General features: G+C 43.6%; 1 protein-coding gene across 1 annotated transcript; it reads right to left on the bottom strand.

The window, feature by feature from the left end:
- Nucleotides 1–1,831: 1,831 nt before the first annotated feature.
- dap (death-associated protein) lies at nucleotides 1,832–10,380 on the bottom strand. The gene is made up of 4 exons (XM_068747928.1): nucleotides 10,028–10,380; nucleotides 9,362–9,461; nucleotides 4,912–4,954; nucleotides 1,832–2,816 (listed from the first exon to the last, which is right to left on the bottom strand). The coding sequence occupies exons 1-4, from the start codon at nucleotides 10,080–10,082 to the stop codon at nucleotides 2,697–2,699; spliced, it is 318 nt and encodes a 105-aa protein (XP_068604029.1). The 5' UTR covers nucleotides 10,083–10,380; the 3' UTR covers nucleotides 1,832–2,696.
- Nucleotides 10,381–12,787: the final 2,407 nt, after the last annotated feature.

Genomic DNA, 12,787 nt, shown 5'->3' with positions numbered 1-12,787 from the left:
AGGGGGGGGGAAATCTGTGGCTGGCGCCCTCTGCTGGTCGGTCTTGATAAATGCCTAACGATTCCTAACACATTTTTATTCTTTATGTGATGAAAATCTTCAACCAGATACATTATTAACAAGATATACTGAGTGATCTACTTAATAGATCCCTTAATAATAAATACTAAATTAAAGTGGACATTAAAAATAGCAGTGAATCACATTTGTGTTGTTATTTACCAACTATGCAAAAAATATTATCTCAATAGACTGAAATAATTCTTCCACGGTTCCTCTGTCAGAAAGATGCACCGGTAGATGGAACCAATATCTCATTGCTCAGGGTACAGAAGCCTCAATGTATAATTTCAGCCCCCCCCCTGTTTTTTTGTCTTTTTAAAGTTTTCTTTTGAAATCACATTGTGATGAAATCAAGGATGAAGTAGGTCCTTCCTGATTATTTCCATTTCTAAAATGCTAAAATGCTTGAATAAAAATTTCAAGTGGCGGGCTGATAACAAGAAGTAATGATGGTTCCGCTCACTGAAAATCTTCACCCAGGAGTTTTGATAACACTAATCATGATTTTTTTTTTTTTTTTTTAATACTGTGCTAGATTTATATTATATTCAGTCTGTGCGGTTTGATGAGTACCACACATGCTAGTGTGTGAGGTGCTTTTACACAAAATAGGAGATGCCATAAATGCTTTGAAGCTGGAGCCGAAATGTCATCGTAACTTGGGTTACCGCTGCTGCCTCATCAAAACGACCACGAGCAGATTCAAAGTGGCTTCATGACGCGTTCCTCCCACTGTTGACCGAGTAAACAGCAGGCGTGGCTGGTCTGGAGTCTGGACTGGCTGAGGCCGGTTTATAATGACGCTGAGGAGCACTTGGTCAACAGCTGGTGGTGCATAATCAGGGCTAATGTAATAAAGTGCCTCTAAATCAAAAGGACTTTGGTTCCTTTTATGATGGAGAAGTGGAGTTTAGGAGATGGGTTAACTTTTTGCCTGTTGATAGATGTTTAGGCCTCTATGGACAACCCCCCCCCCCCCATAAAAATACTGCAGCATCATGGAAGGGAAGCAGCTCATTGGCTACTGGCTACCTGCACCATCCATGACTCAGAGGTCAACAAACCGGAAAAAGCACGGCTACACACCCACCATGTGTCTGACAGGCCAATAATCTGTAAGGAAATCCGAATATAATCTCATTTGATTTCATGCATGCATTTGAAAGAACGCATTATTAATAAGTGACACTTCCAGAGGCTTAAAAACTTGGAGGTTTGGAAAGTTATTGTATCGTCCTTGTGTGACTCATGAAACTCGAGATTCCTTTACATCCTCCTTCGGCCGGTCTAATGGCGCATGACGGAGGATGAGGAATCTGCCACACCGGGAGAAACACACACACACACACACACACACACAACCCTGGCGAGTCGCAGAGACGGCGTCTGCTTTAATGGGCTGTTTCAGTGACACAGGCTCGCACCTGCTAAGCCTGCATTGCCTGGTTTATTGGGCTGACATAAACTGGCAGAACACCTGCTTGCAGATGCTCGTATATAGATGGATTACATGCACCAACACCTGGTGCGCCCTGTGTACCAAATGTGTGTGTGTGTGTGTGTGTGAAATGAAAGTGGCAAAATCAGCAGACAGCTCTTGGCAACGCTTCTGTTTCATTTCCAAACAGCACCTGAGTCCTGATCCCTCGGCACAGGGAGCGAATTCACCGCGGCCCGCTCAGATAGCCTGGATGTGGTGCAGGCCACAATTCATCAAGAGAGACCATTCCGAACTTTAACGGAGCACAAAAACTGGAAAGATATTGTGCAAATAATTTCTTTTTAATGCAGAAATGTTCGTTTATGCTTCCGATCGTTCATTCAAATACAGTCAAGCGCAAAGATAGTCTATGTCTTTATTTACTATGACAACCGCACCTGTTGCCTAAGTCCACTCGATGGCTACCTTGATACAATTTGAACAATTTACTCCCCCCAAAACTTTTTCAAACTAAATTAACAGGAAAACATTCTTCCTTGGCAATAGAAGTTTCTTTCTTTCCTGGAAACATGAATATTAGTGTTGAAACAAACGACACTTGGGTGTCAAGGGTCAAAAGGGTCTCGCGTACTTATGTATTATTAATAAAAGAGATGTAGTACTGGGCTGTGGCCGGCAGACAGGAAGAAGACATAAAGGGACTGCACTTTTCTTAAGCACAAAACAAACAGTCACATGACCGAAGCATCTGTTCAAACACTTCACTGGAATGTACTTTGTGACCTTCATCTTAAGAATTGTGCTACTTTCCAAAAGTGCAGCACAACTTTTGATATGTGCATTGCGCCCTTAAGATGCCCATGCAAAAGTTAAAGCAAGCACAAAGACCCGGACGTGGACGTGAATAAAATTCTTACCAATAATATGTAATTTTAGAAGATCCTCCGCCCACTTACACCACCTTTCATTACAGCAGGTGGTGTGAGGGGTGGGGCTTCTGAAACGGCGGGGGGGGGGGCAGGTGATTGATGCCTGCTGCGGATCAATTCCCTTTGTCAGGAAAAGCGAACATAATCTACTGCGCTCATTTGGGAGGTTCTGTTCCAGCTGGTGGGGAAACATCTTCATCCATTGGGGAGGGCCGGCTGGTGGAAGTAGCGTAGCCATTGGGGGTGGGGGCGCTCCGGCTGGCTCACTTTCGGGGCTGGTGGATGGCCTGGTTGAATTGTTGGACAGGGGGCAGCTTCGGGACACAAGGCTGGGGCTTCGTGTGGGCCACCTGGGCGGCCGCGGGGGTGAAGTCCTTATCGCCCTGGACAGACGGTAAATAGCATTTAAGAAGAGAAGAATAAACCGTGTGGGTTTTTCTGCTAAATAATAACGTGAAATTCAGCAGCAAAACTTCGGCTCAACTGGTCCTTCTACTTTAGGAAGGCCACATAGAAAGGACCTGCTGTGATGGATGTAAACTTAGATTCATTTATATTACACTGATTCTATATTTGACAGCTAATTTTCATGGACCACGAGCTTTTCTTTGTCATAATTGATGCAAACTTCCAAATGCAATTCTAAATTTGATGCCTGCAGCACGTTTCGAGCAGTAAAGAAGAAAGGAGGACATTAATAACTGCTCTTCTTTTCCACTTTGTGTCGAGACGAGTTCAGACCCAGAGAGGACGACGACTGACTCGGCCTCTTTCACGCTTGATCCTGTTGACAGTGGACCTGTTTACCCGTGGAACAGTCCAATCTGGAGCGGCTGCTGTCGTTGTTTGTTGCCCCTGTCCCAACTTGTGTAATATTATATATTTATTGCTGTTAAATTCAGTCTGCCCCAAATCTGGGTGATATAAAGGAAACATTCAGTTATTTCTCCTCAGTGTTTCTGAATCTTTTCTTTCTCATAATTGTTCCCACCATCCTTCACTGACACATTAATTCAGAGTTCTTAATTTAAGAGTATGGGGGGGGGGAGGGGGGGGTTACAGCTAATCCTAATCCTCTCTTTGGTGTGTGTGTGTGTGTGTGTGTTGGTGGGAACACATTTAGCGCAAGTGCATTTCCTTCATTTAAATCCAATTGCAACAACTGCACAGGACGTGGATGGATTTGACCTCTAATTTCCCTTATTTTCCTCTGAAGCTCACAATCTCTCTCCCCTCCTACCTCTGAGGTGGAGGCACGGGAGGGAACGCAACAAATTATCCGCATTATTGCAGGGAACGGAACGTCTCCTGCCCATCTGGAGGAGGGAAAGGGACATTTTGCTGCTCCTTGTTTCAAAAAATAAAATTTCCTTTTGACATTTTAAAAAACGGTTTAATCAAAACTGTGCTGAGATGAAGAATCCCGAAGGAACGAAAGGACTAGAATGCATCCTTCGCTCACATTAACATAACACTGAACACATCTAGTTTCAAAGGGATACTTGTCAGAGGAAGAAATATGTTGTAAAATAATTTACTTTTCTTCACAGGTTTTGAGAATTTAGGAACTTACTTTTTTGGGGGAATTTATCAATATCACAATATTATTTGTGACAGAAAAACATCAAAACAAAAAATATTTCTTATATTAGCTGAGGTGTGAGGACGACTGAAATAAGAATTTCTATTGTGATTTGCTCCCAGTGAGCAGGAACCTCAAAACATCCATTACATGAATGAACTAAGGATTCTTCATAATATGGCAAAGAACATGACAGCGTCATTCAAAGTTCAAGGAAAGCTATGAAATGTATAGCCTGTTTTTTTTTAACATTTATGAAATCCCAGCAGGCTACACACTCCACTGGCCTCTAAACATTTTTGTGAACATTGTGCAGTGCTAGCTTCTGGATTTGATGGCAGTGATAGGGGGCAAAATGGAAAGGCTAAAGGAGGATTGGCGGATAAATGGATGGCCGCCACCTCGCTGATATCGCAGCAATCTTCCACAAACAGTCTACCTGGTGTGACCGGCAGGGAAAGGAAAGGTCAGGGACTCGAGGACACTTTTTAAACACGCTCTCGCTCAAAACAATGCCGTCAGAAAGACTTAAACTAAGACGGCTATTCGCAAACTTTGAGGCATTTTTTCAAAGTGTCAGGCAGGCCAAGGCCACCGAGGACTGAGGACTCGCACAAACAAGAGCCGATGGAGTCGTACAACATTCAACACTTTAAATTCCGCTGCTACAGTTTGAAGATGAACTCTATAATAATACATACGAAAGATACACAAAATTGAAATACAAAAAAAAGGGATTTTTATTAATCTTTCTTTCAAAAGGTGGTAATATATTTTATTCCCCCCCCCCTCTTCTCCCTGTAGCGCTCCTGTCCCACATTAAACCACCTTTAACCACCTCAACGCTGCATGTGGTTTGTGTATCTTGTGTATGTGTGTGTCTGTGTGTGTTTTACCTTTGTAACCACTCCAGACACAATCACGGGGGCCTTTGGTGGACTGACAAAGAAAAAAAGAAAGAGGAAGACAATTATATCCATAACAACGCATCATTTAGTAAGCAGATTGGTTGCCCCATTGTTCATTTGTGGTGACTGTGTGGGTGTGTTTAATCAGATTTTGTTCAGGACAATGTTGCAGCTTGTTGTCTATACAGTATGACATTTACTTACATACACAGACACCCCAAAAAGTGTAACTGTACAAACACACACACACACACACGCGATGGACCTGCCAGCAGCTTAAATAGCTCCCATTCATCCTGGCTCACAGCTTAGATGGAAAGCAAAAAGAGAGAGAGAGGAGAGGGGTGGGAAAGAGAGAAAGCTGAAGCCATGATAGGCAAAATGAGAGAAAGAGGAGCGGATAGTGATAAAGGAAGAGAATAAAGATGGAGGAGGAAAAACGGGGGACAGGGGGCTAAAGAGAAGTGAAGGCAGATGGAGAAGAAGAAGAGGAGGAGGAGATACCAAGATGATAATAGACTGGTAGGGGAGAGGAAAGGAGGAGAAAAGGAGGCGAGCGCTCACTCAGAAATACAGAAAGGGATGGAGTGGAGGCAGAGGAAGGACGAGGAGGTAGAATGCAGAACCCGAGGCTAGCGTTGACCTTGACGTGACAAACGAGTGCTGTCTGGTTTTACGGCATCATCACCTCCGGCTGAGGAGCTCAGTTGTGGTCGCCACCTTCACAACTCTCCTCAAAGACATTAGTTACAGCAGCGAGCACGTCCAACTTAAGGCTCACATTAATGGCCGAAATACAACACACAGTGTGTTGAATGTGGGAATCCGCGAAGCAGGGACATTATACATTTTTCATCACCTATTCTCAATAAACTAATAATTATCGACTCCCTTTGTAATCAACATGGCACTGGTTTTCCTTGATCCTTCTTTTAAAAAAACATGATGTCAGTCGTTTGCTAACTTTGGCTTTAAAGGAGCAATTGTTAAAAAAAAAAAAATGTCAATGTTATCTGAAGAATACATTTAAACAAGGTAAGACAATTCAATTACTTTAACAGTGACTAGTTACACGTTTGTGTTGACTAATCCCTCACAAATGAATAACAGTTTAGTGAAAGCCTTATAGCCTTATCTACAGCATAAGGCTATAGATTACCAGACCCTTTAGCTATGAGCTAGCTAATTAGCATCCAGCTGCTACTGCCAGACACCGCTGGAAAACAGCCTCGCAAAGCTGCTTCTTTCGGAGATATTAGCAGCTCGCTCTGTCGATAATGTGCTTAACTCACGTAGCATAGCATATTTATGAAGTTAATTAAGGCTTTATTTTAAAGCACAGAGACACACAGCATGTTTAGTATTAACAGATTATTTATGTTATTTGATGATCCAGTGTCTCATACTTCCAGAAAGTCCTGTTATTTGCGAATTGGGCTGGATGATATCTTTATACAGATGTTCTAAACTATCAACATTTGTGCGTAAAGGTCTGATTTACACTTCCTTCCTTACTGCGTTAACTTCGACCAGCTGACGAGCTGTAGGCAGGAGCTTCCGGACAGACTATGAAAGCTGAAGCCTTTTGGCAATAGGCATTCTTCAGTTTCCTTCTATTGCCGTAAATGCTGTTTCCTACTTTCCTCGTGGTGAAACGAAACACGATGGGCCCTGATCGTGAACAGTTTGGCTGATTGCTGCTGGTACCAGGATCATTACCAGCTCTCGTGAGACGGGCCGGCGCCGATATACCAATGCAATCGAGACCTCTGCTGAGGTTCCGTGTGTTTGGGAAGAGGCTGGCTTTCTAAGAAGAAAGAGGAAGCCTGCAGAGAGCAGTAGAGAGCTGCAAGGATTTGTGCCAGGATGGGAGAGGAGTTTGTGATGAGGGTGAGATCCGGGGGGGGAGGAAAAAAGACAAAAGGAGTTACAGAATTCAATGCTATTAATTCGAGGAAATTTTAAATTGGAAGGGATGAATGTGTGCGCCGTTTCCCTCGGTCTTTAGTTCTTAAGGCACAACTCGCCCCCACCTATCATTCTGTGCATCAGCAGATCAAGAAGTTTGTTGCCATGGAAAAAGTGTCGGTTGCCATAGAAACTGATGCCTGTTGTCTTTCTCCTCAACGCCACTCCGCCAACTTTTTTGACCATGAGTTGTCAGCTTGCTGCACATTTCACAACAGGCCCTTTTTATGGAGGTGACGCGAAAGCCTGCGAAGGTTTCACGGCGTTTGCCAGTGGTCTCATTCATGCGTGTGTGTGTTAGCAGCTCACGAACCACATACTGGCTTTAATGAAGAGCAACATATTGAGCAAGAGACCAAGTATATGCTCGTCTGTTTACGTCCTTTGCCACGCCCCCTCCTCTCCAGCTCCTGCCTCTCTCACCCCAGCTGAAGATCACGCTTCACAGCAGAGAAAACGACATTTATTCCGGATTCACTTGGGCAAAGCAAAACGTACCCAACAACACACCAGTTGTCTTGTTTACTGTATTCCAGCAAATCAAAAGTTCAAATACACCCTGTACAGTTCTATTAACCAAAAGCTTACAAATGAGGGAAATAATTCACACTTCAAATTAATTCAAACTTTCAGCACATTTGAATTTATCCATCACTTCTCTAAATGAGACAATGCGATGCTAGTAATGACAAAAATAGTAACACAAGAATAAAAAAAAAAAATCATTTCTTTATAATCCAGCCGTGGTTGTGTGAAAGGAGACATTTTCAGGCATCAACTCAGAGTGGGCATTTGGGATGGATGATTAAATAAGAAAATTAAAAAGGAACAGTAATTCAGAATCAAAACAACAACATTTAGTTGCAGCCTGAATTGAACTCTAAAGGAAATACAAGCATTTTCTCTAATTAAACAATAAAATGAGCACACAAGCTGGAATTGCAATCACAACCTGGACATAACGAAAGCTACTGCTATAGGCTGAAGTGTTCGTTCATTCTCAAGCCATCGACCCTGGAGGAGTTTCAAGGTCAGCCCGTGTGCCGTTTTTGTGCCTCCGTGAACTACTCGACTTCTCTTTTCAGGATAATGCTCTTCCTATTATAACCTCTCGTGCTGCCACAAAGGGAAATGACTTATTGCCACAGACTAGCTGGATATTAATCTCTGCACAAATTACAGGAAAATACTCTGAAGGTGGGTGAAGAACAAAAATCCATTATTTGTGCGTGCGTGTGTGTGTGTGGTTGCGTATCAAACTTATACGTGTGCACCACGCACACACACAGCTATATGGTGTGAACATGCCACCTGAACAAACACGCACATCGCTGATGACTTTGCGTCATCACCGACGCCGAGGCAGACACGCACACACACACAATTGCGATGAAGATAAGCAACCACACTCATCGCCTCCGTTGGTGAATGAGGGTGACCTCGGTGCAAATAACGCATTCAAACGAGCTAAAAAAAAAAAAAATGCTGATATTGAAACAGAGAGATTCACATTACTCACAGATGAAGGCAGAGCGCTGCAGAATGAGGCTGCGCATAGTAAACACTGCGAGGGTTGTTCAAGTTAACGCTGTAATCAGGCAGTAATTATATTGTTCACCAAATTAGCTGGCAACAAGTCTGCAATGAAACTGCCCACGTCATAGCCTTACAGAGCGGCGTAAACAGCCATCATGCGTGGATGGATGACTATCTGTTGGGTGTGTGTGTGTGTGTGTGTGTGTGTGAAAAAGTTCCCAAATTACCAGAGAGGGCACATTAGAATCTCTCAATGCAACCTCGGAGGGCAATTAAACAGGGTGCAACCGTGTGTTTAAGTAGCCGCGTGTGTGTCTGTTAACTGCCTGGACACATTATGGGATCCGGGGGGGGGGGGGGGGGGCTCGTCCCCCAACAAGACACTAAAAGAGTGCGCCTGCGTTGTTTGAATTGGCTTCATTGTTTGTTTGATTTTGTCTCACGCGTCTTTGTGCGCGAGGCGTTGGGCAACGGCTGTTTGTGTTTCTTTGCAGTTGCGCTGCATTTCTTGTGATTGCTTTGTATCTCTTTAAAGTCCTTTAAATCCCCTTTCTGGCTGCCTTGCATCATTATTTATGTGATTTCAATCTCTTTGTGTGCATTCTGGCACTTTTTGGTATTAAAGGTCTTTTGTTTTTGCAACTTTGCCGGGTCGCTGTCGTTCTTCTCTCAGCCTTTGAATGTATTGAAGTATGAATATAATTAAGGATCAATCGGACATATGGATCTATCTATTCTTTTACAATATGTGGTGGTTGTTTCCAGTCTCTTTGTGGACATTTACGGCTCTTAATCATTATCCGATCCTTATCTCACCCTTATGACTGTTTACAGCTTTCTGCCGTGCGTCTGACTTTAAATCGATGCTTCAAACAGAGGCCGCGGCAGTCCCCGCCTCCTTTGACGATGACGACGACGATCGGGTTGCGGTTACCTGCTGGTGACGTACTCTTCCTCGTCATCATCTTTCGGGGGTGGCTCTGGAGCCGGAGTCGTCTGGTGCTTCTGCACGATCCTCATACCTCCGGCCTTGACTGTAACAGACAAGGAGGACGTTATTCCTAAAGTGTTATAAATATGTAATAAGGCACAGCATAATAAAAGTAAAGAATTCACGGACATGGATAAAGGAGCTACTTTTAGAGGCGGCCTTCACCCTCATATGTTTATGTTTGTTCAAGCTGACACGTGATCACAGGTCGGGTCCGAGGGGGCGTTTGTTATCTGTGTGGGTTCGAGGCCCGCCCCCCCCCCGTCCAGCTCATGTCCACGTACACCTAATCCAGCACGGGAACATATGACCTTCCACGTCAGCGCCTACCGGAAACGACAATCTGAATATTTTAACCCAAAAAAACTTCACATTAGGCAACCAATAATGAATTTATGGCTACAAAATTACCACGTTGACGCGTCTCTGTCGCCGATGAGGAAGTAAAGAAATGTGCGAAATCGATAATCAGCATATGGCGAGATTAATCTAAACGCTGCGTGGCGTCCGCGAGTGTTTTTTTTTTTTTTTGATTGCGTGATTTTGGAGAACCTCGGGGCTTGATTTTTCTTTTTTAACGAAGCTTTTAACGAGACGGGGCGCTTTTACCTGCGGGGAGACGTCCTCCTTTGGTTTCGCTTTTCTCCTTCGGAGGCGATGACATGTTGGAACTGATCTGGAGTCAGCAGCGGGAAGGAAACGCAGCGTCCAACGATCAATTCCTGATCTGATCGGCCACAAATTGTGTGGACGACACTTTCTGGCTGGATCGTCAACGTGGCTTTTTCCTGAGCATTGTTTGGGAACGAAGCGTAATGACGTCAAAGCGGACGTCGAGCGTTGGACGACGCGTAAAACGCAATGACGTTGCTTGGTCAGCGTGGCTCTTGGACCCCGCCCGCCCCTACCGAGGATGGTGACGTCACGCCACAGCGTCTACAACAATATTATATTCTTTATTCTGATACGAATTCTGACTTCGTTCCCAGAACTCTGACCTTATTCTCGGGATTTATTTTTAAATTTATTCTTAGAATTGTGACTTTTTCCTCTTGCAAAAAGTAATAGTGTATATCTCTAAGACTTCTGTGTGAATTTAATGTTAGACTTATAAACAAATAAATGCCTCAACCAGCCTCATTATCTTTGTCATCCCATGAAAATAGTATTACATACATTACAAGTACCTCAAAAAATGCAATGAAGTACGAGCTCCTGTGTTATTCTCTACATCGACTGAGTCGGACCATCAGCAGAGTTGATGCTCACTGTGCAAAGGACCACTCTGTATTTTTTGTTAAGTGTATGTGAGTTATTTATTGATATTTTAGAATACAGATGCAATCAGACAATGTTTGTTGTCTCGTTTACAAGACAACAAACATACATACAAACACACACATGCACTCAGACAGGCTGCTGATGAGCACTGACTTTTGGGAGTAGAAATGTGGGCCGAGCAACACATTAGTCAAAGTGAAAGAGTCTTTTTGGCAGGGCATTGGTGTTAACAACCAATCAAAAGGCCAAGTCGGAACCCAGTCTGCTTGTAAAATGATGCATTTTGATGTCTAATTAAAACTTTTGTACTTGGATAAATCTTATTTAACGAGTTGTTTAAGTTCATTGAAATGACAGCCATACTCTATGTTTTCTCTACACACTGTCGACAATCTCATTCACAGAGTGTTTAAAAATAATAATTCTGTCAGTAATCCTCACTGGCCAAGAATGTGGTAACCCGATCTACCGTCTGATTTGATCTCTGCATATAATTCAGTGGGTCTGATTCATATCTGAACTTATATAGCGTGATTGTCTTCACAAAGCGCTGAGACATCAATATGTGTCAACAGACGGGACTTCAAACAAATGGAAGTAGCTGAGTAACTAAGAAGACTATAATGACATCACTATGACATCATGACAACCTTTGTCCATTATTACAGACATTAACTCCAGAGCAAGGTGAATAATTGTAAACAGTAAAAACCAATTTCAAGTAAAGTATTTCCAACAGCCCAAAAACCATCCTAGTCAGCAGCGTGTATCTCGTTGGGTGGCTTTTTATCTGTTGTTGCACGCAACCACACATGCATGTATGTGTAGATATGTGTGGCCACTAGATGGAAGGATGCAGCTTTCCTAAAGGAGGGAATCAGCTCCAGATGTGCATCATGCCCTGCAGAACAAAGCTCAGCATGTCCCAGAAAAACTGAAGAGTCACTGCTAGAAACGGCACAACCCCGAGACAAAAGACAAATGCAGAGCTCTTTTGTGTCCCCCTCCTTCCACCCTTTTTTGTGCTTCTCATCCTTTCTGTCTGACATGCAAACACAAAATCAAGCGAGAGGGAGGCTGTTCATTAATCAAGCTGCAAATGCATGGCACACATTCAAACCGCCACAGGTGAAATCCTCTTCAGAAGTCAGTGATCTCAACACCTGCCCATGGCTGATATGATTCTCTTTTTCTCCTCCTCTCTCTCTCTCTCTCTCTCTCTGTGTGTCTTCCCTGGGCCTTTGAGAGGAGCACTCTCAGAGACGGCTTACAGAGAGACAGAATGAGGACGTCACAGGTGAGTGAATTTGCTTAAACTGACAGGTGTGCACACACAGAGACATGCAGAAGGTTTCACACACATGCATGAGACATATACATGCACTGTCGCGCACACACACACACACACAGACGCAGCTCTGTGGGCGCCATCTGGGGCCGCTACAGCGGCTCTATAACACATGAATAACCAAGACTTTTTCTCTAAGGCGTTGACTATTCATCACCTGACGGTGCCTTATGGTGTGTATGTGTGTGTGTGCGTTACAGTATGTGCATGTGACAGAGAATCATCCATATCAGCATACTCTTAATCGTATTGTCCATGACATCATATCCAAGCTGAACCGGGGTGGGGAGTGAGGACAGGGAAATGAGGAAGTGGTATAAAAAGCAGACTGATCATAAATAATGAGACGCCGCATTAATCCCTGTAGATGGGCCCTCTGCGCCCTTGTTCTCTTTTACAAGGGTCAAAAATCACTTTGGAAACAATACATCCAGAGCTTAATTTTGCTTTTACTAAAGTTTGACGTACAATGTTGGGGGGGGGGGGGGCATTTTTCCAGCTGCCTCAAGATTGGGAGCATCTGAGGTCACCGTCGTTTTAATTGCACCACAGAGACATCTGAGGGCAAAATACTTCCTCCTGCATGGCTTAGGTGTTATTGATGGATTCGGTTCAGTACGATGAAAGGTGTCCCCGGCTGCGCTTTGTTCTGCATACTGGATCGAATTCAGTGGCAGCTCTGTTAATAAAGTAAACACCTTTCTTGAATTGCCCCCTGTGCTCAAGTTTATGCTGAGCAG

Source organism: Brachionichthys hirsutus, chromosome 14, assembly GCF_040956055.1.
Source record: "Brachionichthys hirsutus isolate HB-005 chromosome 14, CSIRO-AGI_Bhir_v1, whole genome shotgun sequence".
Lineage (NCBI taxonomy): Eukaryota > Metazoa > Chordata > Actinopteri > Lophiiformes > Brachionichthyidae > Brachionichthys > Brachionichthys hirsutus.
Note: the sequence above shows the minus strand (reverse complement) of the source record. Positions and strands in the feature narration are given on the sequence as shown.